The sequence below is a fragment of the Lygodium microphyllum genome, chromosome 22, assembly GCF_053477565.2.
Source record: "Lygodium microphyllum isolate KBCC chromosome 22, Lygodium_microphyllum_v1.1.10, whole genome shotgun sequence".
Taxonomy (NCBI): domain Eukaryota; kingdom Viridiplantae; phylum Streptophyta; class Polypodiopsida; order Schizaeales; family Lygodiaceae; genus Lygodium; species Lygodium microphyllum.
Genome location: NC_141156.1, coordinates 37,167,768 through 37,195,021, shown reverse-complemented (window position 1 = coordinate 37,195,021; position 27,254 = coordinate 37,167,768). Strand labels below are relative to the sequence as shown.

Sequence of the window (27,254 nt, the reverse complement as noted above, 5' to 3'; positions counted from 1 at the left end):
CCTCCAGGTGCCACCCTAGACAGTCTCTTGTCTATTTATAGGCTGCCTCTGTCACTCATTCTTCACAGTCGATTCATTCAGTCCGTCACCTCTTCTCTCTAGCCTCTCCATTGCCATCACACCCCTTTAGGAGAACATTGTGGTTCGTTGGCTGTCTTCATCATCTTCCTTGTGCTATGGCACCCTTGTTCCCTTGTATCACATTCACTCCATGATTCAGATCTGCATCATTCCATTCATTAGAGTTTCTTCTCTCTTCTCTTCTCTTCTCAGTGTTGCTGAGTTCACTTTGTGTTTCTCCACACGAACCCTACTATCTCGCTGGTATGTCATCTTTTGATAGGGCATGCTGATTTTAATATATCTTTCTTTCTTTCCTTTCTCCAAGCAATGCTGCAAGGCTCCCTTGTTTCTCTTATACATTGCCATGCTCCAGTTTTCACATGGATGGATGTGAATGATTATTATGATCCTCTTGAAACATTGTGGCATGAATCATCATATGTCACATCTTAGTGCATGCATTTCATACATCACATTAGACTCTATGTCATCACATACTTAGGATCGGGGTATCTAATTTAAAGCAGTGTTAGGGTTTTTGATAATGTAGTCCATAAAATAAAGCATTTACATGTTATTCATTACTTGATCTGTAAAATTAGGAGACTATGTTCGAGTTAGAACAATATATTAAGGATATCCTTGCATAAATTCCATGAGCTCCATCCCTTCTGTGTTCATATTCCTCAGCTTTACTTTCTGTAATTAGATGGAGAAATTTGACATGATCAAGCAACCATTTCACACTTCTTTTGCCACATGTGGAATGAATGCATGAGCAGTCAGATGCAGCATGGAGCAAGTAATGGCCTCACCCCAGTTGACTGTCAATTTCAAGAAGCAATAATGTAACCGTTTATGGAAACAAGCTGGCTGTGCTCAACATGTGTGATTGAGTGTCCTGCTTTGTCAAGTTTTACAAGCCAACTTTCGGCACATCCTGGGTGTGAAAGTGATTTGCATCTGAAAGGCATCTCTCCTAAATTAATCAAGCAACTTGCCAGCCTACCAGGCTTTCCATGGGAAATAGAGTTTATTATTGATTATAGAAAAGTTTAAGGTAGCAGGGCTCTTTCCTGCGTATACTGGGAGATAAACAATCAGAGACTCACTAGAACTGATGGTAAAAGACAAAGTTGGATTGGTGCAAGTGCAGGGAAGCTTAAAATTTGCTCAAGCTTACTGGGTGAAGAAGGATCTCTTGGCTTGGCCTCTAGATATGGACAATGCTCAGTTTTATCTATATGCCAGCAGGAATGCAAGTTTGTTTTTGTCAAGAAAAGGAGTGGATGGTAAGTTGTGATTGCTTACATTCGTTGTGTGATATACTTTTGCAAGAGTAGAGACATTTCCATAATGCTTCTTTTTTGATCATGTTCAAAAAGTTTGAGTCAATTTTATTTCAAGATGCTATCTTTTTGGTTGTTTCAGGTGCAGATGCTGTGGTCAAACTCGAAAAGGATTCAGAGGGACTGCCTTCAGAGGTATTCAAGGGAGGATTGAATGGTTAAGTACACATAAATTTTGATAGTCAAGCTGCCTTACAGGTGCAGATAAGACCAAGGTTCTAAATTGCTGCAGTTTTTGTTTTGTTCCTGTAGGTCGTGCAGAAGTTTCCTCATATAAAAGGGTACCTGGCTTTGAGAGTTCCTTCTCTTTGTGATGCCCGGGAGCTTGTGAAGTGTCAAGTGGGTGTTGCTGTGTTCAATGGTAACAACTGGTTGTGGGGGTGCAGTTCTTTTAACCTTAAATATATAAGTAAGCATAAGTGGATGGGAAACTTAAGCTCAAATTGAGGTCAGGTGAAAGTGAACGCTCATCACTAAAATCAAACAATCCTTTCCCACCTCCAAGCACCTGTATAAATTGAATCCTGTATAATTCTTTTTGCATTCTGAATGTTTTTCTGTTTTATACGTGTGTGAATCACTATTTCATTACCTAAGCCATCTTCTGTACAGATGATGGTGTTCTTTTAGATGCGTCTGGTGTCCAGCTTCCAGGTGTTTTGGATGACTTGTTTGCTTACGATGGTCCATTAGGTGTAGTTTTCACAAAAGAAGATGTTTCGCTTCATGTATGGGCACCTACGGCTCAGGTATTGGGAAGTTCGTAGTAAATTAATTTGTTTTGTGATTGTCCAACATTTGGGTGCCTGCTTTTATCTTCAGTCTCCTGTGTCTGTCTACACACTGTGGTGTCTGTCTAGATTTCATAAGGTTGGCTGCTTTCATCTTCTGTCTCCTTTGTCTGTCTACACACTGCCATGTCTATATCAGATTCTCACGTTCTCTTTAAGTGTATTGTGCTAATAATTGTGCATGCTAATCTTGATCGTCTTTTCAAGGTATGCTCACTTAATGTGGCATTTTTGAACCAGTGTGTAAAGTTGCTTCTTTATGCTACTCCTTCGGGTGGGGATCCTCTAGACATTATTGAGCTAGATGATCAGAATGGCACTTGGATGATTCATGGACCGAAGGACTGGACAGGAAAATATTATCTTTTTGAAATTACTGTCTTTCATACAGCTAATCAGAAGATAGAACGATGCCTTGCGAATGATCCTTATTCACGCGGGTATGCATGGTCTAATTCATTATCTTTAGAATAGAAGTCTGTGGATTGAATACTTACTGCTTGTGGTGCATGGTGCTTTCTGAAGGCTGTCTGCGAATGGTGAGCGGTCCTTGATTGTAGATCTGAATGATGCAGCAACACAGCCAAGCAATTGGCCAAGTCTGGCTTTTGAAAAGCCTGAGCTTCAACGATTCACAGATATTTCAATTTATGAGCTTCATATAAGGGACTTCAGGTCTCTATTTATCCTAAAGGACTTTCTAGAAGTGAAATAGTCACCGGTATTTTTGTTATGTGGGTTTAAGTGAAGTTGCAGTTGGATTAACACTTTGGTTGGAACTGAGGTCCAGAAGGCAATGTATCTAAGTTGAGTGCTGTGAAACCATACTCCATTTATCTGCATGCCGTTACCATAAGTATTCCTGTATATGTCTTAACATTGTGACAAGCCAATCACATTTAGTGATGGAAACAGTCCCCATACATGCTTTGGTTACCAATTTTGAGACTTGAACAAGCCAAGTTCCCTTGTGAGCAGTATAGTCCTCTTACTTCACAGGCAAATTTGCAGAATAAGTGTAGAAAGTCAGAGTGTATTTGATGTTAAGTATTTTTCTGAACTGATTTTCCAGCATTGAAAATGGTTAAAGCATAAGAATTTGGGATAATACGGGATAGAATATAGGCTGCTTATAAATTTCCAAGGAGGACAGTCTTTAAATAAAGATTGTGGCTTTTTTAATTGCAAAATATGAGAGATGGAGAGCTTTCCAAGAAACAAGTGATGCTTAGGAGAGAGAGAAGAGAATGCTTGCTGATTTGGTGTGGAAAGATGAAGGGGAGGAGAACCTATGACAAATAGCCAAAAGAAATGATTCTGCCAATAGTATCTTCTTGCTTTTACAACTTGAGGTAGGCTACTATGTAATAGCCATTGGTCACATCTCAAGAAGATGTGTAGTGGGCTAGACTTTAAATAGTGTGCAACCTCCCACGCCCTAACTAGAGTTGTATTTCTTAACTCTAGAGTCTCGTGTCACCACATTTAAAGTCTTAAGACACACCATACTTTGACACTTTAATAAGAGTCCACACCACACAAATTACATTGGGCAGTGCTCAGAATTGGCAAATTCTAACACCCGCTACAGTGCCAATGTGATGAAGTACAAGAATAATAAGTTCAAGGACTTGCATAAAGCCTCAAACTTCTCATGTGGTAAAGCCTTGGTGAAAATGCATGCAACATTTTCCTGTGGGAACATACATCAAGCTGATCACTCCTGCATAACAGCTCTCTTTGACAATGCTAGTGAATCTCAATGTGTTTTTTGCGAGCATGAAACACAAGATTTCGTGCTACTGCAGTAGCACTTTGACTGTCCAAGAAAGTGGGCATAGGACCCCCCAATGAAATCTGTATGTTAGCTAACAATTTGCGTAGCCATACACATTCAATTGTTGCTATGAAGGTTGCCTTGTACTCAGCCTCACAAGATGAGGTAGCCACGGTAGGTTGTTTCTTACTAAGCCATGAAATGCATGAATGGTCCAAAAAGAAACAATATCCAGTAGTAGACCGTCGAGTATCTGAGGCTCCAGCCCAATTGAATTGTTGTAAGTCTGTACTGTGAGTGTTCCCCCCTAGGAAATATCAAGGCATGCATATGAGTGCCTTGCAAGTAATGGAAGATTTGCTTAATAGCTTACCAATGAATTGCATGTGGGTTGTGCATAAACTTGTTCACTTGAGATACTGCAAACTGTACGTCTTGCAAGATGTGTGTTGCAAAGATAAATAAGGCATCCAACAGCCTAGCTGTAAATTGCAACATCAGTCATCTCACTGCCATCATACTTGGAAAGCTTCAGCCATGGCTCCATAGAAGTACTCATATGCTTATGATCTTGCATGTTAAATCTATGTAGAATCTTTTCCACATATTGTGACTATGACATGATGATACCATGCTGATGTTTGGGTAAATTGAATCCCCAAGTAGTAATGTAAGAGGCCCATATTTGACGTAGCAAATGTATTCTTCAATTCAGTCTTAAAATCTGCAATTTTGTCCTCTTTAGATCGGGTGAGCAGCATATCATCTACATAAAGAATGATGACCAGCAAGTCTCCCTCTTCATTCTTTATGTATAGAGTAGGAGTGTTCTTGAATGCTTTGCTGTACAAATAGGCATCTCTCTTGGAATACTGTGCACGAGGAGCTTGTTTCAAGCCATACAAAGCCTTGTTTAAGTTACAAGCCAAGTGCTGTCTACCTTTAACCTTAAATCTTGGAGGTTGTGATACATAGACATCCTCATTCAGGTCACCATTAAGAAATGCTTTCTTAATGTCCAACTAATGCATTCGTCTCATTACCAGCTTTTTGGCTTTGATGACTTAGAGGATGAGGTCTCTCATCATTTCTTTGAGAGACGACGAGATTAGAGTCCCTTGTATAGACTCCTTGTTCAGAGTGACCCTCTCCTCGTCCCTCCCTTCATGTTTCCCACAAGGCTTGGCTTATTGCCCTAAAGATGCCTTATATGGCACATGTTGTATAGACTCCTTGTTCAGAGTGACCCTCTCCTCCTCCCTCCCTTCATGTTTCCCACAAGGCTCGGCTTATTGCCCTAAAGATGCCTTATATGGGACATGTTGTCCAAGTGCCTGTGCTTCCTTCTTTGCCCAAACAGGACAAATTGGATGGTTTCAACTATTCTCGATGGTTGTGTAAGATGGAGTGGAATCTTGATACCTTCGACCTTTGGAAGTTTAGCTCTCTCCTTGTTGCCTAGCCTGTGGAAGTTCCTGCATATGGGACATTGATGGATTGTGTAGCTCTTTGGGATTGGCTCAACTCTCAAGCCCAATCTTTTGTCTTTATTAGTTTACAAGATTCTGTCTTGGTTTATGTTCGTAAATTGAAAATTGCGGAAGAGGTGTGGAAGAAGCTTGCATCTCTTTATCATCACAAGACATTTGTCCACATGATCTCCTTGGAGAAGAAGCTTTGGATGCTCGATATTGATGACCCTCCTTCTATGAGGGATCGCATCAATACATTGGAGGATATGTGGGATGAGCTTGCGACCCTTGAGAGGATGATATCTTTAGAGGATATGGCTATGATTCTACTGACTCAGCTGCCATCTCCTAGCTACGATGTTTTCTACACTAGTCTTTTGATATTTAGGACCTGATATAAGCTTCTTTGGAAGGATCTTTCACCTCTCGTCTTGCAGGATGATGAGTGTCTCAGAGAGATGGGGACTAGTGGATCCGGCTCCATGAAGGCTTTTAGTGCAAGTTTAGGAGGAGGGAAGGAGGGGAAGCCTGCCCCATGCTAAGATACAAGAGGGCAAGAAGAATGATTCCAAGCATGAGAAGAAGAAGAAGCCGAAGTGGCCACATTGTGGGAAGGGCACTCATTCTGAGGAGAAGTATCGGCAGAAGTACCCACATTTGAAGCCCAAGGAGGGGTCCAAGGATTTGAAGGCCACACTTGTTACCATAGAGTTTGCCTTCGTACACTTTTTTGAGGTGGAGGATATGGTTGTTGTTGCTTCTTTTGAGAGGCCTTGGCTTGTGTGAATAGTGGAGCCTCTCTCCACATGGCTTACCACCAAGATTGGCTTTAGGACATGAGATTGAGAGGGGGATCTATCACCATTGTTGACAACTCTTCACTTCCCGTGTGTGGAGTGGGGATCATTTCCTTGTTGCTTGATAGGCACTCTTTCTTTGGCCAAGGTCCTCTATGTATCGGATTTGAGCTTTAACTTCTTGTCTGTTTACAGTCTTACACAGCTAGGTACCGGAGTCATCTTTACCTAGAATGCAGTCATAGTGGAGGATGCATCTTTAGGAGTTGCTCTTTGGACAGGTACACAGGAGGGTGGACTTTACATACTCACAGCCCTTACTGTGTGGTCTTCCCATCATGAGCTTGGACTTTTTTGGCATGCTTGTTGTGAGCATTTGAACCTTGATGCTATATGGTGGGTTCCTGAGAAGAAGATGGTGGAGGGACTTCCAAAATTTACTAATGTATACACCCTAGGCCCTAGTTGCTTGAGGGGCAAGCAACATAGGCAGCCTCATCTGCATGTTGCTATTGGGAGGGCATCTATCGCACTAAAGTTGGTTCACGCTGACCTTTGTAGACTTATGGGCACCACCTCCCTTTTGGGAAGACCAAGTACCTTATGCCGATTGTTGATGACTTTAGTCGTTATGTGTGGTTTTATTTCTTGGATTACAAGACGAGGTATACTCCCACTTTAGCGAGTGGAAGGTGTTTGTAGAGAAGCAAACCTCCTTCAAAGTTTGAGGTGTTCGAGTTGATCACAGTGGTGAGTTTCACTTATTTTTTGAGTTTTTGCAGGTACTATGGTATTTCGAAGGAGTATTCCCATTTAAATACATCATCAAAAAATGGTATGGTGGAGCATGCCAATCGGACCATGCTTGAAATGGCTTTTGCAATATTGGGGAGCATAGGAGTCTTCCCCATTCCTTTGGGGGTGAGGTAGTGGCTACTGTGGTACATATCCGCAATAGGTCACCTATTGTGGTACATTCTTTTGGGGGTGAGGTAGTGGCTACTGTGGTACATATCCGCAATAGGTCACTTACTTTACCATTGAAGGATATGACTCTCTACCAGGCTTTCATTGGGAAGAAGCCTTCAGTTTTCTAGTTTTGCATACTTGGATGCAAGGCATATGTCCATGTGGATAAGAAGAAGAGATGGAGCAAACTTGACCCCAAGTCGAAGAAGCTTATTTTTGCTGGTTACAGTATGACCACGAAGGGCCATTGGCTCTATGGCCCAAAGACTCCAAAGATCGAGGTGACCAAGGATGTGATTTTGGATGAGGCTACAACCTTCGAAGATTCGATTGATGGTTCTTCATCTTCATCTTTGACTACCCCCCTCCAGGTCATCCCTTGGCACCCCTTCTTCATATGTGACTCCTTCACCTTTTTCCCCCCCTTTTGCCCTTAACGGCTCCTTCCTCTACTACTTTGTTATTGAGTATTTCTACACTTCCCCATCTCCTCAGGTTTCCTCTGCGGGGGTGGGGGGGTTGAGCTATTTGAGGGGGAGTCTTCTTCATTGGATAAGGAGGATCTACCTTCCCTTAGTGAGGGGGAGTTCCTTCCATAGATAGCTCCTTTATAGGTACCGTAGGCTTCTTGGTCTCCTTCGCAGTAGGATAAGCCTACCACTATTCCTTGGAGATATCAGGGGCTCATGCAAGATTCAGGGATTACTCAGTTCTTTGAGATGTCTCTTGGCCCATGTCGACCAACTAGGTTTTGGGCCCGATGGGATAGTCCACTTTGCGTGAACTATGCCTCTATGTCACAAATTCTTCATGACCATGAGGCTCTCGCACAGGATGTTTGGTGTAGTGCTATGCAGGCCAAGCTCGATTCTATCGAGGGAAACTAGACTTGGGAGTTTGTTCGTTGTCTGAAGAAGCGAAAGATGATTGGTGCGAAGTGAGTCTATAAGGTCATCTTGCAGATGGGACCTTGGAGCATGAGGCACGATTTATTGCCAAGGGATTCTCTTAGCAAGCATGTTTGGATTACTTTGAGACTTTCGCATCAACAACTCAGATGTCCACTGTTCGAGCTGTCTTGGGTTTAGCCGCCCATCACCATTGACCGGTTTATCAGATGGACATGAAGTTTGCCTTTTTGAATGGCAGCTTGGAGGAGGAGATTTATGTCTCATAGCCTCCTAGTTTTCTTGTGCAAGGGAAGGAAGACCATGTTTACAGGCTGTGGAAGGCCCTCTATAGCTTGAAGCAAGTTTCTAGGGCTTGATATCAATAGATTGATCTTTTCTTCTTGGACAGTGGCTTCCATCGATCAGATCATGACTGTAAACTTTATAACGGGGTTGTGGAGGATAGGTGCGTCTTGGTCATCCTATATGTTGATGACTTGATTATCATAGGGAGCGACACCCCAAAGGTTGATTGGACACAAATGATATTGGGCCAACAGTTCAATATGACAGATCTTAGGATCCTACACTTCTTCCTTGGATTAGAGATCTATGAGATGGCACAAGGCATTTTTATTTCTCAGCACATGTATATCTTTGGGTATCCTTTGGAGTTTGGTATTCCACATGTCAGCCTCCCATGTACCCTAAGTCCAAGTTATTGGTAGTAGGGGATCCCCGTCCCCAATGCTACGTGCTATCCTTTACTAGTTTCCACATGTCACAAGAACGTACAATCCTTGACTAGTTTCCACATGTCACAAGAACGTACAATCCTTGACTCTTGCACAATAGATGGCACCAGATTGGCCCTCAAGGTGAGTGCCACTTACAATATTTCCTTAATATTGAAGACGAGCCTTCACACGAACCACTTGTGATCCGCCCGTGCAATCAATGTAGCTTTCATAGACCAGCACTCTTTTTGCTTATGATTCATTGCATGATTGACTCTTTATGTTGGGTTTGACTCATGTCTATGCTCACAAAGGAGTGTTAATGATCCTTGCTAGGACACTAGGGCACTTTTTACTCTCCTTACGAGAGGTTTTTTCCCTTAGATTTATTCTCTTTTATTTTATGTGCCTATGTTACACAGTTTGGGCACTTATCGTGTTTTATACCTTTCTGGTGTTAACATACTCTAGCAACTCTAAGGGTTAAGGGTTGTACTTTGTACTTGCACCTTACGCTCTTCAGGTTATTGCATTGGGTGTTGTGCCTTCACTCTCACACACTCTCTTCATTGTCAACTGTACTCACAGTTGATCTTGAGCTTCGATCTCTGTGCATTGTCTCACCTCTCACATTTGGTATAGCCCAATGCTTCAGCTATGGAGATGCAAGGACTAAATGAATTGGGTATGCAAGATCCAAGGATCTATGTGATCCAAAGGAAAAAAGGTCTAGAACCTAGTGCACGTTTTAGGGCATGAAGAATTGGAGGTAAGGTTTCCATGTGTTTCTTGGTGAAGTTTTAATATTGTTTCATATATGATAGATACAAATGAGGAGGGTGACTTGGCAGGTCATCCTTAGTGATGCACTTTATCTTGATGTGTTTCAAGTAGAGCCGATTTTGGATTGCGCTGTTTCAAGTTTAGTAGAGCATAGAAGGTCTAGAGTATTGCATGATACTCAAAGGAAAGGTTGCACGTCCACTTGTCTAGGAATGGACAACTTAGTTATGTAGTAGATCTTGGAAGTACTTGGTTTGCATCTAGGGTATTGTATGTTGACAATAGTTTTGCAATTGGGATCACTATTCAATATACTAGTCATTGTGAGTTAGTATGCAAATGTGTATGGTTTGCACCTAGGTCTAAAACTATACCATTGGAATGTATGGAGTACATGGAATGTACATTTAGATCTGATGTAGATTTGCAAGGTAGGTATGAGACACATGGATGGTATGCAATGCATGTTTGTAGGCGATGTAACATAAGTACATTTCATGAGTTACATGTGGTTTGCAGTTGACATATGCTTTAGATGAGTATTGTTATAAGCACAACAAGTGCTCTTCGAGAGTGAGGAGATTGGTCTCACAACTTACAAGAGAAGAGCTTGAAAAAGAAGTTGAACTAGAACTTGATTATGAGATAACTGGATTACAAGATAACTTGATTTCAAGAGAATACTCATAAGAGCATGGCTTAATTACAAGACAAGACCCGATACAAGACAAGACTAGAACAAGACAAGAGTTAGGAGAGGACTTACCTTATAGGAGCCTCATAATTGGTGTTGGCAAGACTAAAGGGATTGTATTCCAATACCCTTATTTATATGGGGATTGAGGAGGTTAAGAGGAAGCTTCTAGATGTTGATATCATTGATAACATAAGCATCATTGACATAAGTGATGAGATAAGCAATCTTTATGTAAGTGTGGATGCAAGCCTTTTCTAGAACTTTTCAAAGAATTATCAAGAATCTTCTTAGAATTTACTACTTTCTTGGATCTTTTAGAATGTTTTGGAATCTTCTAGAAACTTCATGGAACGAAGGGCTATACTAGCTTGCATACAAACCAAGGGTTGTTGTTGCTTGAGCGTCCATTATATTACCCCCCTTTTAGCACTGAGTTGCATGAGGAGCGGTGATGTGCTTTTGAATAGGCCTTGGCTTGGTTGGGTGTGGAAGATGAATTTGCGAACCTTAATAGGAGCTCTTTGAAGATGTGAAGTTGGTTCCCGTGTTCTTTTACTTGCATTGTCGCCCTACCAATGGACAAATCCCATAATCTTCCTCTTGGAATTCTCGAATCTAGGATTTTGTCTACTTTATATTCTTGGTGATCTTCAATTATAATTGGAGGCGACAGCTTTGATATTCTTCTAAGAATGTTGGATGTATGACATGAATCCAAGACTGAAACATGGAATATAGGATGGATTTTCATGGATGGGGAAAGCTGGAGACGATAGGTGATTGGATGTACTTGGCCAAGAATCTTGAAAGGTCCAAGTCGTTGGTAATCTAGTTGTTGGGAAAGGTGAGAGGAACGTAGATTATGTCAAAGAAGTCACACTTGATCTCCAATCTTATATGATGGGTGTTGCATGTGAACCTTCTTTGCATTTGTCGTAGATTTCTCGTAAGCTTGTTTGGTTTGTGCTTGGTTAGCAAAGAGGTGTTGAGCTAAGTCTTTAGCAACTGGATTATTCTTTTGTGATCTTATATGATTGTCTATCCTTGGGTGTTGACCACAATTAGCAAAGAATGGTTTGAATTGAGTAGAGGCATGGGAGGAATTATTGTATGCAAACTTAGCAAGGGGTAATAGATCCACCCAATTGTCTTGATGATAGTTGATTGTGTATCTAAGGTATTGCTCCAAGACTTGATTTACTCTTTTTGTTTGTCCATGACTCTATGGATAATTGGTTGAAGAAAGATTTACTTGTACTCCTAGAAGTTTAATGGGGCTTCTCCAAAACCTAGATATAAATTGGGGGCCATGATCACATACAATATTATCAGGTAACATGTGGTGCGGATATACTTGTTCTAGGAAGAGCCTTATTGTTCCTTTCCCATTGATACTCTTGGTTTGTTTGGATAAAGTGTGTTATTTTTGTGAATCGATCAACCACTATGAAGATGGAATCATACCCCTTGGAAGAAGGTAGTTTGACAATGAAGTCCATGGATAAAGATGGCCATGGCTCACTTGGGATAGGTAATGGTTGAAAAAGGCCATGAGGTTGATGATGAGGGATTTTAGCTTGATTCCACGTGTCACAAGAACGTACAATCCTTGACTAGTTTCCACATTTGCGGCTACGAGAAATCCCTCGAAACCAGCACGACTATCTTGTTAACCCTAAAACGCCCTTTTGGTGGGAGATCATGTCTCTTTTTGAGTATATCCACTTGCAAAGGATTGGGTGGCATATAGAGGAGTCCTTTATAATAGAGTAGTCCATCAATGTCCTGGAAATCCCTTTGAGTTTGTTCTTGGCCTTGATGTAATTGCCTCCTTATATCCTTGGCGAACGAGTCTTTTGTAATTTCCTTCTTGACCTTTGATAAGAATCCAAAGTCTTCGAGGGCTTTGTTGATAATTGCCCTCAACTTTAGTTGTTTAGGTTTCAAGATTACTGAATTCTATTGGTCATGGGTTTCATTGCCTTCTTTTGGTGCTTAGTAGGATCTTCGAGATAGAGTATCTGGCTTCCCTTATTGGTGGCGCTATAGGTAATGACGAAGTCAAATCTAGATAGATAGAAAACCACTCCATCTTGCTTGGCGATGATTCAAGATAGGAGAAGTCATAAAATATTCCAGATTCTTGTGATCCGTATAGATAGTGATCTTATGAGGGGCACCTTCAAGTAGGTGTCACCAGGTCTCCAAGGTGTCCATGATAGCTAGAAGTTACTTATCATGAATTTTATAAGTGATTTTTGCAACATAGATTTTTCTTGTTTGTCTCAATGATAAAGAGCTTCAATGGATCTATATGGGTGTTGTGGTGAAGGCTTATTTTAGTCTTTGAAAAGCTTGTTTAGCCTTTTGATCCTATACAAACTTGTTCTTTCCAATTAGGTTGGTTAGAGGGGCAATGATATTAGCATAGTTCTTGATAAAGATTCGATATAACTTTGTAAATCCCAAAAAGCACTGAACATCTTGCATAAATGAAGGAGTTTGCCATTCTAGAATAGTTTGTACCTTCTTAGGATCCATAGAAATTCCCTTCTTAGAAATGGCGTACCCTAAAAATGCAATTTGAGTTTGATGGAAAAAATACTTTTCTAGCTTTGCATACAAGTCTACTTCTTGAAATTTACTTTAAGACTATTTTGACGTGAGGCTCATATTACTCTCGGTTCTTGGGAAAGATCAAGATGTCATCCAAAAGATATCATTCATTTTATGTTGAAAAAGTGTTGGAGCATTTGTGAGGCCACATGGCATGACAACATCTTTAAAATGCCTATATCTTGTGTGAAAAGCTATCTTCCATTCATCACCTTCCTTTATCTTGATAAGATTGTAAGCGCCACAAAGATCTATCTTTGTGAAGACTTGGGATTTTCCGAACAATTAAAGGATTTTTGGAATCAAGTAAAGAGTCTAGCGATTCTTGATAGTAATCTAATTGAGCTCTCTATAATCCATATACATACGAAGGGCTCCATTTTTTTTCTTGACAAATAGAGTTGGAGCACTCGTTGGAGATTTTGAATGACATATGAATCCCTTGGCAAGATTCTCATCAATATATTTCTTGAGCTTTGCTAATTTATCTTGGGATAGCTTATAGATGGGGCCAAAAGAAGGTTGGGCTTCTTCTTGTAAATCTATTGCACAATTATAAGATTGGTGTTCCAGTAGCTTATCAACATTCTTATTTTCAAATACATCCTCGAACTTTGTATATTGAGTTGGGAGTGTGTCCACCAGGCTTCTATCCTTTGGCTTCTCCGTTGGAATCACATAAAGTAAAAAAGGATGGGTTCGTCTTTGCTTAATGCATGAACACCTTTGCCCCAATGTATATTGATCAAGAATTCTTCCTTTTGTTATTTTGCATTGGCCTTGGTTTTAACCTTTTTAGACCTCCAGTTGATGTCCGGGTTAGGTAATACAATCCAGGGTAGCCCAATAACAATAGGACTATTTGAGCAATGGATGATGTTGAAGGCTATATTGGATATAAGTCTCCTTAGGATAGCTTTTATGTGTTGAGTTTCATACTTGACATCTCCGGAAGCAAGAGGTCGATCATCAATTACTTCAGCATATACCAGTCTTGCTTTCATTAGAAGTTGCATACCATATTGCTCTGCAAATTTCTCTTCCATGAAGCATGGTGTGGCTCTAGAGTCTTACAAAGCTTATTCGTCTATCTATCTTCCCTTTAGGTGAATCTTTATTGGTAACATAAAGCTAAATATTGGATTTGCAGATAGAAGCAGACCTTCTTTTGGGTTTCTTAAAGCTTTGTCCAGTCGCATGGTCTCTGTTGAGGCTAGACGTGGATGTTTCCTAACAGTGATGGAGTAGTGGCACCATGAATTTCCATCCTTCCTTTGTTAGGACAATATTTAGCTATGTGTTGTGATTGGCCGCAATACATGTATAATTCATTAATGTGCGGCCTTTGCTTTTCTTGAATTGTTAATGGTCTGAATTGCGTCGTATCAATTTCCATAGTATCTACCTTAGATACTTGGTCTTCTTGGGTGAGTCTTCATCATGCTTGAATTCAAAGCGGCTCCTCAATGTCTTTCTTGTTTTCTCTCAAAAAGGTGGTTGTCATGTTCAATTGCTTGAAGATAAATTCACTAAGTGTATGTACCTTTGGCATGGTGAGCAAAATATCTTTAACATCATCTTTCAATTTGAGCTGAATTGACTAATAAATAAATCCTCATGCCATGTTAAATCACATGTGAGTTGCTGAAATTTTGATGCATAGATTGAGGCAAGTCTCGACTCTTGGTGTAGATTTCTAATATTTGTTTCAACTACTCTTGCTCTGTCTACTTCTCCAAATATGGCAGAGAAGTCTTGTACGAAGGCCTCAAAATTATATAGCAATGGGGATTTTTTTTCAAGGAAGGGGGCAAACTAAGAGAAAGCTGTACTTGAGAGGAGAGTTCCTACAAGGCTGACCTGAGAAGGATCATTTGGGTAATGAATGGTTGCAGAATACTTCTAAATTTTGACCTTATGCCATTAAATTTCTCTAGAAGATTGACTGTTGGTTCTTTTCTATGTTGAATTACTTTCTTGAAGCTCTTGGATTTGCTGCTGGATGCTTTGTAAACAAGTAACAATACCTTCGATATTAGACTCCATCACAACTAGGCAAGATCCTGGTAGGAGGGTGTTGCCAAACTGTTATGAGCATAGCAAGTGCTTTTCAAGAGTGAAGAGATTGCTCTCACAACTTACAAGAGAATAACTTGAAAGAGAAATTGAACTAGAACTTGATTGCGAGATAACTCGATTACAAGAGAACTTGACTATAAGAGAATGCTAACAAGAGTGTGGCTTGATTACAAGACAAGACTCGATACAAGATAAGACTAGAACACAACAAGAACTGGAAGAGGACTTACCTTATAGGAGCCTTACAACTGGTGTTTGCAAGACCAAAGGGCTTGTTATCATTGATGACAGAAGTATCATTGACATAAGTAATGTTGATGTAAGCCTTTTCTAGAATTTTCCAAAACCTTCTTGGAATCATTTAGTACTTTCTCAGATCTCCTAGGATATTCTTAAATGTTCTAAAATCTTCTAGAAACTTCATGGAACTAGGAGCTATACCAGCTTGCATACGAACCAAGGGCTGTCCTTACTTGAGCATCTATTACAAGTATCATGTAGTACATCATTGCTATAAGACATTGGTTTTGCTTAGCGTATGCATTACTTTGCCTTGGTGGTTAGAGCAATGTTAGGAACTAGCATGTGGATTCATCCATTGTGGTTGTCATAGCGGTTATGATTCATGTGTGTGGATCACAATTGGTTTAGATAACTTGAATTTCAGATGTGCAGAGGGTATGAGCATGGTTAAACAATAGGTGCACATGTTGTTCAACTATGATGCCTACATGTACTTCCAATAGTGGTAACCAATGCTTTTGACAAAATTATAGGGCAATCAAGAGTGATTGCAAGGATTTGAAGGGGGGAGGTTTGTCATGAGGATGTGAGATTCATTGCTTTGCGTAGCATTTGACATATTATTAATCAAATGTGCAAATGTGAGAAGCATATGTATTGTATAAGATAATTAATTCACAATGATGGGTTGAGGACCTTGAGATATCAGTTGGTGTCAAAGGCGAAAGTTGTAATAAGTTATACTGGATGGATGTTAAGTGATGCTTGATGTCAGTTTTGGCCTAGGGTATTGATTTGACCAATAAGTGTTAGTGGTGACAGTAGGAACTAGGCATTATAAATTCATTAATGCCAAATCGAGAGTCAATTAATTCAGAGGATCACTTGGGAGTGAAAATGGCCTAGCGAACTTAATTGTGGATGGTCATTTTGAATTTTGTTGGCAGGGACGAAGGGCAAAACAAATTTAATGAATTATTAATTTTGAAAATTACTTCGAATGGCTGAAAAATCCATGTAGAAAGCTGCCACTTTTCAAAAAATTCCCACATAAGTGAAGGAAAGGCTATTAGAGGCTGGTGGGGTCATTCTAACCATTTTTCAATGGATTGTGGAGGGTTGAGAGAGGAGTGAGTCCGAGTAGGTACTAGCAAGTTTTGGCCATTTCCAACCAGCCAAGGAGGCTCTTACTGCAGTCAGCAGTTCCAACAGGGAGGGCAGCTGGAGATTCCATCTTGGGCTGGGTGACATTCACGTGAGGCCTCCAGGCTATCGGGCAACAGCATTTAATGTTGTTTCACAAACAGCTAGCAGCTGGTTTTTCTTTCTCCTCAGAGTTTTCTCTCCTCTACAAGCAAGCCTTTAGCAGTTTTCAGCCATTTACAAGAGATTTCAACCATAGAAGGTGAATGGCAGAGCATTTGCTATTGTAAACCCTAATTTATTTTGTAAATTGTGGTTTGGCAGCCAGCTCGGGTCTTGTGCTACAAAATTGAAGGCTTACTACCTGAAATCAGCATCTGGAATTTGAGGAATTCAGAGATTTCAAGAAGCTAGCCATCCCAATTGAATTTGGGGTTAGATTAGGGGTCAATCAGAGGTCGATCCCTTGTTAGATGAAGGGGTAACTTGATAAGAAGGTTTGTTGGCCATTTTTGACAGCAAGAGATATTGGGTAGCGAGGGAGATTTGCACAAAATCTTAGTCTACTTCATCCAATTTTAATAGAAGCTAAAGAAACACTGCAAGGGGTACGAGTATTGGGGCCAATTGGGAGTCTATTGTCCAAGATTGATGGGAAAAATTTTGTATTTTAGTTAATGTGAAATTTATGCTCACTGTAATCAGTGTTAAATCAGGTGATTACCACCCTTTTCCTGAAAGGAAGGCTGATTTCTTTGCCATATCCTTCTGCCACATAGGTTGTACACTTGTCCATCACATGCCTTGGTGTCAAATCTTTCACTACTAGTGCAATAGTTGCTGTGCCAAGAGCTAGGGGTACCAGAGTTAAAGTTCATTTTTGATGCAGTCATTTAGCCTATGTCATTCTGGTGACATCTCTATGCCAAGAGCTCGAGGTATCAGAGTTAAAGTTCATTTTTGATTTAGTCATTTAGCCTATTTGTCATTCTGGTGACAACTCAAATAACCCAATAGTGGAAACTCTTGGGTCTAAAAGTGAAGCAACTTTGATTATCTAGGTGAGGTGTTTGTGTTAGCCTGCTCTTTATCATTCTCAGTCTGTCATCTCCTGGTTGTGAGCTCCTGTCAGAGTCTGACAGGAGACAGAGGAGCTCTGTCAGTTCATTTAGTGGCTGTCCTTGTCAGTCTGCAGCCTCTGGGTGTCATACAGCCCATTCTGGGCTGTTATTCTGCAGTCGGCCCATTTTCTGGGCAGGTCGGTCAGATCTGGCCAAAGTCGGCCAGATCTGGCTGGTCGGCCAAATCTGGCCAAGTCGGCCAGATTTGGCAGGTCGGCCAGTTTTCTGGCCTGGGGGCTATATATAGCAGCCCCCCCAGTCATTCCTGCATTGTTCTCTGCAGGTTCAGCACTGTCTCCGTCATCTCCGTCTCCGGCATTGGTGCTGCCATTGCTTCCAGTCTGTTCTGGTGCCCTCACTGACGCTCCGGGCTGCGTGCAGGGACTGCTCTGTCCATTTCAGTGTATTCAGCATTCATCTCAGTCAGTGCAGACTTTCTTCCTTCATTCTCTGCTTTCTCTCTCCTCTCCTCTGTGTTCATGTTCTTCTTCCGTTGCGCACTCTCACATGGTATCATCGCCTGATTGAGAGCATGGAGGACATACCCTCAGGAGTGAGATACCTTACTGCTGCTGCCATCTGATCAACAACTGCCAGGCGACTTCTTCAGGAGGCCCTTCAGCCTGCGTTTTGCTGCCCACGCTACCTGCAGAGGCTGCCACGTCATCCAGCGACGCAGAAACCCTGCGTTTTCCACCAGGCTGTCCCTCCTTCTGCTGGGCGACCTCCCTACAGGCTGCGTTTTGCTGTTCTGCTGGTCGCTTCCACTCCAGGCGGCACATTTCCTGCTGGCGACTTCTTTCCGGGCTGTCTCCTGGTGCTGGTGGTCTCTCTTCTGGTGATCGACATCAGTTATCTTTGCGTTTTGCAGATCCAGGTGTTTGTAGGCACTCTCTGCCTGCGTCTTGGTGGTTGGTGACCACATTGCTGGTCATATTTCGACATCGGCACAACTTTCTTTGGTATTTTGCAGATTAGAAGATGTCTTACCAGTTTTCAGGCTTTGATGACTCAGAGGATGAACTTCTTTCTCATCATTCCTCTGAGCGGAGGCAGGATTATCATGAGGTTCGACGTCGGGAAGAACCTCCTCGCACTCGTCCTTCTTCAGTCCATGCATCTCAGAGGGTTCCATCTACCGCGAAGGTTTCTTCAGTGAAGACTGCTTCAGATGTGCGGATGCCTTCCTTGATTCCCTCTATTCAGGTGCCGATTCTCCCTTCCTTTCCGAAGGAAGATAAGTTGGATGGTTCCAACTACTCCCTCTGGTCATGCAAGGTGGCCTGCATCCTCGATACCTTTGACCTTTGGGAGCTTGTTTCTTCACCCATCGACCGTCCCCCCACGGATTCGTCCGATGGCACCTCTATGGACCGTGCAGCCTTATGGGATAGGCTCAACTCTCGAGCCCGTTCCTTTCTTTTTATGAGTCTCCATGATTCCGTTCTTGTACATGTTCACAGGTTACAGACCGCGGCGGAAGTGTGGAAGAAGCTTGCGTCTTTGTATCAGCACAAGACATTTGCCCACAAGATTTCCTTGGAGAAGAAGTTGCGGATGCTCAGTCTTGATGATTCTCCTTCCATGAAGGAGCACATCACGAAGATGGAGGATATGCGAGGCGAGTTAGCCTCTCTTGGTCGTATGATATCGTCTGAGGATATGGCGATGATTCTGTTGACTCAGCTGTTATCACCCCGTTATGATGTCTTCTACACCAGCCTCATCACTTCGAGGACCCGTGAGACACTCCTATGGGAGGAGCTTTCCCCGCTTGTCTTGGAGCATGACGAACAACTCAAAGAGGTGGGAGCCAGTGGCTCCACCAAGGCATTTACGGCCGGCACAGGTGGCGGCAAGAAGAAGAAACAAAAGAAGGAGAAGGCCAAGGACAAGAAGGAGGAGGACAAGAAGGATGCGAAGGAGAAGAAGCCCAAGTGTCCCCATTGTGGGAAGGGCACTCATCCCGAGGAGAAGTGTTGGCAGAAGTATCCCCATTTGAAGCCTAAGGAGAAGGACTCGAAGGCGGCCCCAGCCACAACAGAATCTGCGTTTGTGCATGTCTTTGTTGAGGAGGAATACAGCCCTAGCTTCTACCACACAGGAGAAGCCTTGGCTCGTCGACAGTGGAGCATCTTCACATATGACCTTCCGTCAGGATTGGCTTCAGGATCTTCGTTCCAGAGGGGGTACCGTCACCATTGGTGACAATTCTACAGTCTTTGTTCGAGGCGTGGGGACCTTACCTATGTTTTCTGACAGGCGGTCTTCCTCCGCCAAAGTTCTCTATGTCCCTGATTTGGGTTTTAACCTATTATTTGTGCATGGCCTTACTCAGTTAGGTACCCGAGTCATTTTTACACAGGATGCAGTCACAGTGGAGGATGCTTCTACAAGTGATGCTCTTTGGACAGGTACACAGGAGGGTGGGCTTTATACGCTCACAGCCTTGGCTGCATGGACTTCCCATGAGCTTGGGCTGCTTTGGCATGCTCGGTATGGTCATTTGAACCTCGATTCTCTTCGCCGGGCTTCTAGGAGGAAGATGGTGGAGGGACTTCCCGATTTCCCTCCTCTTCACACTTTGTGCCCTAGCTGCTTGAGGGGCAAGCAGCACAGGCAGCCCCACCCTCAGGTTGCTTCTAGGAGGGCTACTTCTCCGCTTGAGTTGGTTCACACCGACCTTTGCGGACCTATGGGCACGGCCTCCCTTGGGAAGGCCAGGTATTTGATGCTGATTGTGGACGTCTTTAGTCGTTATGTGTGGCCTTATTTCTTGGAGTACAAGAGCGAGGCGTACTCCCGTTTCTGTGAGTGGCAGGTGTTTGTGGAGACCCAAACAACTTCCAAGGTTCGTGGCGTTCGAGCTGATCACGGTGGCGAGTTCACTTCTCACCTTTTCTCTCAGTTTTGCAGGGATCATGGTATTCGGGTGGAGTATTCCTATCCGAACACACCATCAGAGAATGGTGTGGTGGAGCGTGCGAATCGGACCATGTTGGAGATGGCCCGATCTATGCTGGAGCATAGGAGTCTTCCTCATTTCCTTTGGGGTGAGGCGGTGGCTACAGCGGTGCATATTCGCAACCGCTCTCCGACTTCTGCGTTACAGGACATGACTCCGTATGAGGCTTTCTTTGGCAAGAAGCCTTCCGTGTCCCATTTTCGCATCTTTGGGTGCGATGCTTTTGTCCATGTGGACAAGAAGAAGAGGAAGACGAAGTTCGACTCTAAGCCGAGAAAGCTTATCTTCGTGGGTTACAGTACGACCACGAAGGGATATTGGCTCTATGACCCGATGACGCGGAAGGTTGAGGTGAGCAAGGATGTGATCTTTGATGAGGCTTCGGCCTCTGAGGATCCGATTGATAGTTCCATTACAGATGTTTCTTGGTCATCGACGGACCTCCCCCCACCTTCTCTACCTTCACTTCCTTCCAGGATACCCCTTAGCACCCCCCCTATTCCTCCTCCTTCGGCTTCCCTTTCCCCTTTGGTGGCTGTGACTCCGTCTTCTATGAGCTCTTCCACTGCCACTTCGGGCTCTTCACGGGATACACAGCCTTCTTCTGATGCGGAGGATCTACCTTCACTCGGTGAGGGGGAGTCCCTCTCCGATTTGGGTGCTTTGTAGGTTCCGAAGAACCCCCGGTCTCCCTCACAGCAGCAGGAGTCTCTCAGGATTCCTTTATGGTATCGCCGGCTCATGCAGGATTCAGGTGTTACTCACTTTCCTGCTTCTTCTATAGGTCCACGTCGATCAGCACGTTTACAGGCCCAGCGGGATAGTTCACTATGTGTGAACTATGCTCTTATGTCACAGATTCTTCAGGATTCCGAGCCTTCCACTGTGGAGGAGGCTCTTGCACAGGATATTTGGAGACAGGCTATGCAGGCCGAGCTCGATTCCATCGAGCGAAACCATACGTGGGAGCTTGTTCCGCGTCCCGCGAAACGGAAGGTGATAGGTGTGAAATGGGTCTTTAAGACCAAGTATCTTGCAGATGGCTCCTTGGACAAGTATAAGGCTAGGCTTGTTGCCAAGGGTTTTGCACAGCGGGCAGGCTTGGACTACTTTGAGACTTTTGCTCCTACAGCCAGGATGTCCACCATTCGAGTTCTTTTGGCTCTTGTTGCTCACCACCGTTGGCCTGTTTATCAGATGGACGTCAAGTCTGCTTTTCTGAATGGCGTTCTTGAGGAGGAGATTTATGTTTCACAGCCTCCTAGTTTTCTTGTGCAGGGGAAGGAGGATCATGTCTACAGGCTGCGGAAGGCTCTTTATGGCTTGAAGCAGGCTCCTTGTGCTTGGTACCAGCGGATTGACCGCTTCTTTCTACAGAGTGGCTTTGCGCGCTCCGCTTATGATCCCAACCTCTACTTACGGGTTGTGGATTCTCTTTCAGTGTTCCTTATCTTGTATGTGGATGATCTTATCATTACAGGGAGCGACACTCAGCAGGTGGAGCATACATGGTCCATTCTTCAACAGGAGTTTGACATGACGGATCTAGGGATCCTTCACTTCTTTCTAGGCCTGGAGATCTATCAGATGGCACAGGGTATTTTTATCTCGTAGCACAGGTACATCTCCGAGCTTCTTTCGGAGTTTGATATGGCTGAGTGTCGGCCTATCTCATGCCCCATGGACCCCGAGTCCAAGCTTTTGACCTCTGGAGTTCCCCTTCCAGATCCCACCCATTACAGGTGCCTTGTCGGCTCTCTTATCTGGCTGCTTCACACTCGGTTGGATATCTCTTTTGTGGTGGCTTTATTGTCTTCTTTTATGCAGACTCCTACCCAGGATCATTGGCAGGCAGCCTTGCGGGTTCTTTGCTATTTACAGGGGACTCGATCCTTCCGGATCATGTATGGAGATGGGATTACCCTTTCTGGATGGAGTGATTCTGATTGGGTAGGTGATGTGGATTCGAGACGATCCACTACAGGTGATGCTTTCACCCTTGGATCCGGTGCTGTCTCTTGGAGCAGCAAGAAGCAGCCTACTGTGGCACTTTCTTCTACAGAGGCTGAGTATCGGGCCCTATGTTCGACCGCTATGGAGGCAGTTTGGCTCCGTCGCTTACTGGCGGAGATTGGCTTTTCCCAGACCGGACCTACGGAGCTGCGCGTGGATAACCAGAGTGCTCTTGCTCTGGCCAAGAACCCGGTGTTTCATGCTCGCACGAAGCACATTGAGGTTCAGTATCACTATGTTCGAGAGCGGATCGTGGATTCGGAGCTGGTGGCGGTCTATTGTCCTACGGCGGCCAATGCAGCTGATCTCTTTACGAAGCCTTTGCCTCAGGCTTCTTTGCTTCATCACATGCGGTTCTTGGGTCTTCAGACTCTCCCAGGATCTGAGAGGGGGTGTTAGCCTGCTCTTTATCATTCTCAGTCTGTCATCTCCTGGTTGTGAGCTCCTGTCAGAGTCTGACAGGAGACAGAGGAGCTCTGTCAGTTCATTTAGTGGCTGTCCTTGTCAGTCTGCAGCCTCTGGATGTCATACAGCCCATTCTGGGCTGTTATTCTGCAGTCGGCCCATTTTCTGGGCAGGTCGGCCAGATCTGGCCAAAGTTGGCCAGATCTGGCTGGTCGGCCAAATCTGGCCAGGTCGGCCAGTTTTCTGGCCTGGGGGCTATATATAGCAGCCCCCCCAGTCATTCCAGCATTGTACCCTGCAGGTTCAGCACTGTCTCCGTCATCTCCGTCTCCGGCATTGGTGCTGCCATTGCTTCCAGTCTGTTCTGGTGCCCTCACTGACGCTCCGGGCTGCGTGCAGGGACTGCTTTGTCCATTTCAGTGTATTCAGCATTCATCTCAGTCAGTGCAGACTTTCTTCCTTCATTCTCTGCTTTCTCTCTCCTCTCCTCTGTGTTCATGTTCTTCTTCCGTTGCGCACTCTCACAGTTTGAACTCTAGGGTTAGACATGAAAGGTGAGTAGAGTAATGTAGAATCGCAACATAAAGACTGGTTACCATCTGACCAATAAAATCAGCTTCTACACACCTCTGGAAGGAGGGTAGCTGCATGTTCCTTGTTGCCCATCCCTATGATGAAGGTCTAGTGGGCTAGTAGAGTGGTCTCTGAATATGGAAGTCTCCCATATGATTAATTTTCCTGTGCTTGCTAGGGGATCAACGATCTGAGCATGATGTGTGTTCTGCTGAAGTCCCTTTAACTGCTCGCTGTTTTTTTCTTGGAAATGTCAGCCGGATTGTGAGTCTATTGTGAATCTTCCAGCTGCTGACCTCTTGCTGCCATATCAGGTGTTGTAATGCAGACTGAACTGCTTGATGCACCTGAGGAAAAGTTGCAATAACACTAATCAACAGCTGTTATGCATCCCACAGCCTCCTCTAAATGTCAAAGAAGGAAAAGAGACATTTTGGCCACTTAAGACAAGTGAATAGAAGCCGGTAAGTGCAAACTCATGAGCACAGGAAAACCATTACCTGTGGATTGTGTGAATGGGCAATTCTGAGAACATGGAATCATGAGTAATGACAAAGAGAAATATAAGCAAATCTTTCTTTGTATGTTCCGGCATTGATGTTTCACTGGTCCACCATGACACATTTTCCAGAATATTCTGGGGTCTTGTTAAATATAGTACAATCGATGTTTTATGCTAGTCATACAGCATCAATGCAGAAACAGATGACCAAAACAGTCCATTGTCAGTTGACTAGTATTGTATGGTAAGTTTTTTTCCCCCCTAGCCAGCCATTATGCTGAAGAGAAAACAAGGTCCTGAAGGGAGTGCTTTGCCTCATAATTGCTTGTTCATGGTACTTGTTATCTGAGGAGTTCAAGAATTTTAAAGTCCTTTGTTCTGCAACGAATTTCTGCTGAGATTCCATAATTACTTTTCTGATTGTCCTCTTTTCAAGTTAGAAAAATCTGCTGTTTCTGAAACATCAAATATGAAAATCAGAAGTTTCAGTCTATGGCTGATGGTCCATTTTTGGATTTGAACTTTTGGTGCAGCATATCTGATGAAGGCGTGGATCCTTCAGTGAGGGGAACCTATGCTGCCTTTTCCTGTCAGGTTGTTATGAAATTGGTTTGTCTGATCTTTGCTGAAACATTTTGAGTAGTGTAATAGTAAGCCATCTTGTGGCCTATTTTGTGAAAGTTCAGGTGAACATTCCCAAACTACTTTATACTGTTTTATGCTCAGGGTTCTGCAGGAATGCGGCACTTAAAAGAGCTTGCGGAAGCTGGATTGACTCATGTACATTTGCTGCCAAGCTTTGATTTTGCCAGCGTTGATGAAATAAAAGAGAACTGGGAATCCGTAGGTAGAAGTCTTCACTTCTTTAGTTGAGATGATTTTTGCGAGCCCTTCACCTCTGGAATCTTTGTCATGTTAAGGAATGATAATGGAAATGGTTTATTCTGCCTTTTTGGTTGAAGCCAGTATCTTATAAATGCTCAAAAGGGACTGCAATTTAGGAACTCATTTTGTTTAAAGGCTTCTGTAGCTCATGAACAGTGTTAAATCTAGAAGCTAGAGAAATGTTTGTGTCTTTGAAACAATGCAAGGTTTTACTGATATTGTGATGTTCTGCAGATGAAGGAAAGCTAGCATCTTTACCACCTGACTCAGATGAACAGCAAGCTGCAGTTGTGGCAATTCAAGATAAAGATGCGTACAACTGGGGGTGTGCTACATGTCTAAGCTCCAAACATTCCATTTCTTGTTTTGATTTGGCATGGTGTTAATTGGTGGAATGGTTGATAATCAGGTATGACCCAGTTAATTGGGGTGTTCCAGAAGGCAGTTATGCAATGGATCCATATGGTTCAAGACGTTGCCTGGAATTTCGGTCCATGATTCAGGTAATCCTCAAGGAACTTTACAATATGGAAGACGAGAAATGCTTGTGTGATTATTGATTTTCTGTGTTCATAATCAGGCATTGAATCGTCTTGGATTACGAGTAATTTTGGATGTTGTGTACAACCACTTACATGGAAATGGACCACATGACAAATACTCTGTCCTTGATAAGGTCATTTTCTGTTTTGATTATTTGACATTGTGGTGCAGCTCCTATTTTCTTGGAACATTAGATTAGATTAATTCAGATTTGCACAGGTGGTGCCAGGCTACTATCTTCGGCGCAATTTAAAAGGTGAGATTGAAAATAGCACTTGCATGAATAACACGGCAAGTGAGCACTATATGGTGGACCAACTCATAGTTGATGATCTTCGGCACTGGGCAGTTGATTACAAGGTCTTATCAGTCAGCATTCTTACATTTTCAGTATTAACACTGTTTGCTCTGAACCTTTCATCTGATGAAAGCTACAGTGCTGTGTGTTGTAAAAATGCAGGTAGATGGATTTCGATTTGATCTTATGGGGCATATAATGAAAGCTACAATGGTAAGTGTAAAGTAGTTCATTTCTCTGTTCGTTTATGGTTCTTTATGGGGTGTATGGATAGATGTAAGGAGGCTTTTGACAATAAGGATTTCATCTGGTGGAGAATAATAAGGGCAATGGCTTCACAATGATGAAGTTCGCCAATGATTGTTTATGTGGTGTTTATGTGCTCAATTGAGGTGTGTATTGACAGAAAGATGTATCTGGAAGGTGCATCAATAGGTAGATACACATAATTAAAGAGAAACAATGGCTTCAACAGAACATTACCCTTATGGTTTTTCTTGTCTAGAGATTTACTGCTACTGTAGCGAAACCTTTTGTGATGAGAGGTCTGTGAACAATTAGCCGCATGCTATGTGAATGAATAAAACGTCCCTTTGATTAGCAAAGTGAATTCTCATTGGTGACTGTCTTCCCAGAAAAGAAATTACTTATGATAGTTGTAATGCTGATGTGTTCCGGGAGTATGATATCCTGTTAGTGTTAATGGGTTTTGGATTACAAGTTAAATAATGGGTTTCAGACAATGAAACAGGCAGCCGTTTGGATTTACAATGTGTTGCAATGTATGTCCTAGAGCAAGGTTTTTGTCTAGATTGATTTTTTATGGGTGTATAAGATCAGGCCTATCCTTGATGCCCTTTGCTATATACCATATTTTCAACACTAGACATGTATAAATATTGCAGCGGTGCATCTGCTGAAAGGAACAGGCTTACCTGGTGAGAAGAAATTGACTGTTCAGTACTTACTGTTGATTCACACATACACAGAAGGCCATGCATAATATGCAGTTCACTGCTCTGCTGTTTGCCGCCATATAAACTTCAAGAAGTCCAAATTATTTTTGTTAAGCAAATGGATTGGCAGAAGCTGTTAAGGGTTGGCATCCAATCTATCACCAAGTCTGATTATCAGATATTTTGTACATAAGAATGAGATTTCTGCAGATAGTCATAGTTTATGATGTTCTAGGGAGTGCACTCGGCAATTACACGTATTTGGTTTTTTGGAGATTTTTTGGCTGCAGGAATGCAGATCAGTTGGTGGAAGTTGTTAGGTTTTAATTCTTGGACCCCTGGTTACTTAATTCCTTTCCAGTTCTTGGCTTTCAGTGGATTCCAAAAGCTGCCCATCTGGGCTGTCAAATTTGCATCACCATCACATTACGACAGCAAAGCCCTCTATCATAGAGGGGGTCCAGTTGGTCCATGAGAACCAGATTTTCCTAGCTACAGTGTGGCAATCATGCTGGTTGGGTATCCTCATCCTGTAATTACTCATGGATTGGAGTGATGAATGACCAATGTCTGCAACCATCTTTATT

The 27,254-nt window shown here is 42.9% G+C and overlaps 1 protein-coding gene across 6 annotated transcripts in view; it reads left to right on the top strand.

The window, feature by feature from the left end:
• LDA (limit dextrinase) overlaps positions 1-27,254 on the top strand; it is a 297,784-nt gene that overhangs the window by 31,506 nt on the left and 239,024 nt on the right. For 5 of the 6 annotated variants that reach the window (XM_087663138.1, XM_087663136.1, XM_087663137.1 and 2 more), the window contains exons 4-16: positions 1,220-1,355; positions 1,495-1,547; positions 1,665-1,821; positions 2,025-2,161; positions 2,444-2,643; positions 2,729-2,878; positions 24,519-24,579; positions 24,712-24,832; positions 25,105-25,195; positions 25,280-25,373; positions 25,451-25,546; positions 25,633-25,773; positions 25,874-25,924. In XM_087663138.1, coding sequence (XP_087519264.1) covers positions 1,220-1,355; positions 1,495-1,547; positions 1,665-1,821; positions 2,025-2,161; positions 2,444-2,643; positions 2,729-2,878; positions 24,519-24,579; positions 24,712-24,832; positions 25,105-25,195; positions 25,280-25,373; positions 25,451-25,546; positions 25,633-25,773; positions 25,874-25,924 — 1,488 coding nt within the window. The remainder of the gene's footprint in view (positions 1-1,219; positions 1,356-1,494; positions 1,548-1,664; positions 1,822-2,024; positions 2,162-2,443; positions 2,644-2,728; positions 2,879-24,518; positions 24,580-24,711; positions 24,833-25,104; positions 25,196-25,279; positions 25,374-25,450; positions 25,547-25,632; positions 25,774-25,873; positions 25,925-27,254) is intronic. The other variant, XM_087663135.1, reaches the window with a different exon arrangement.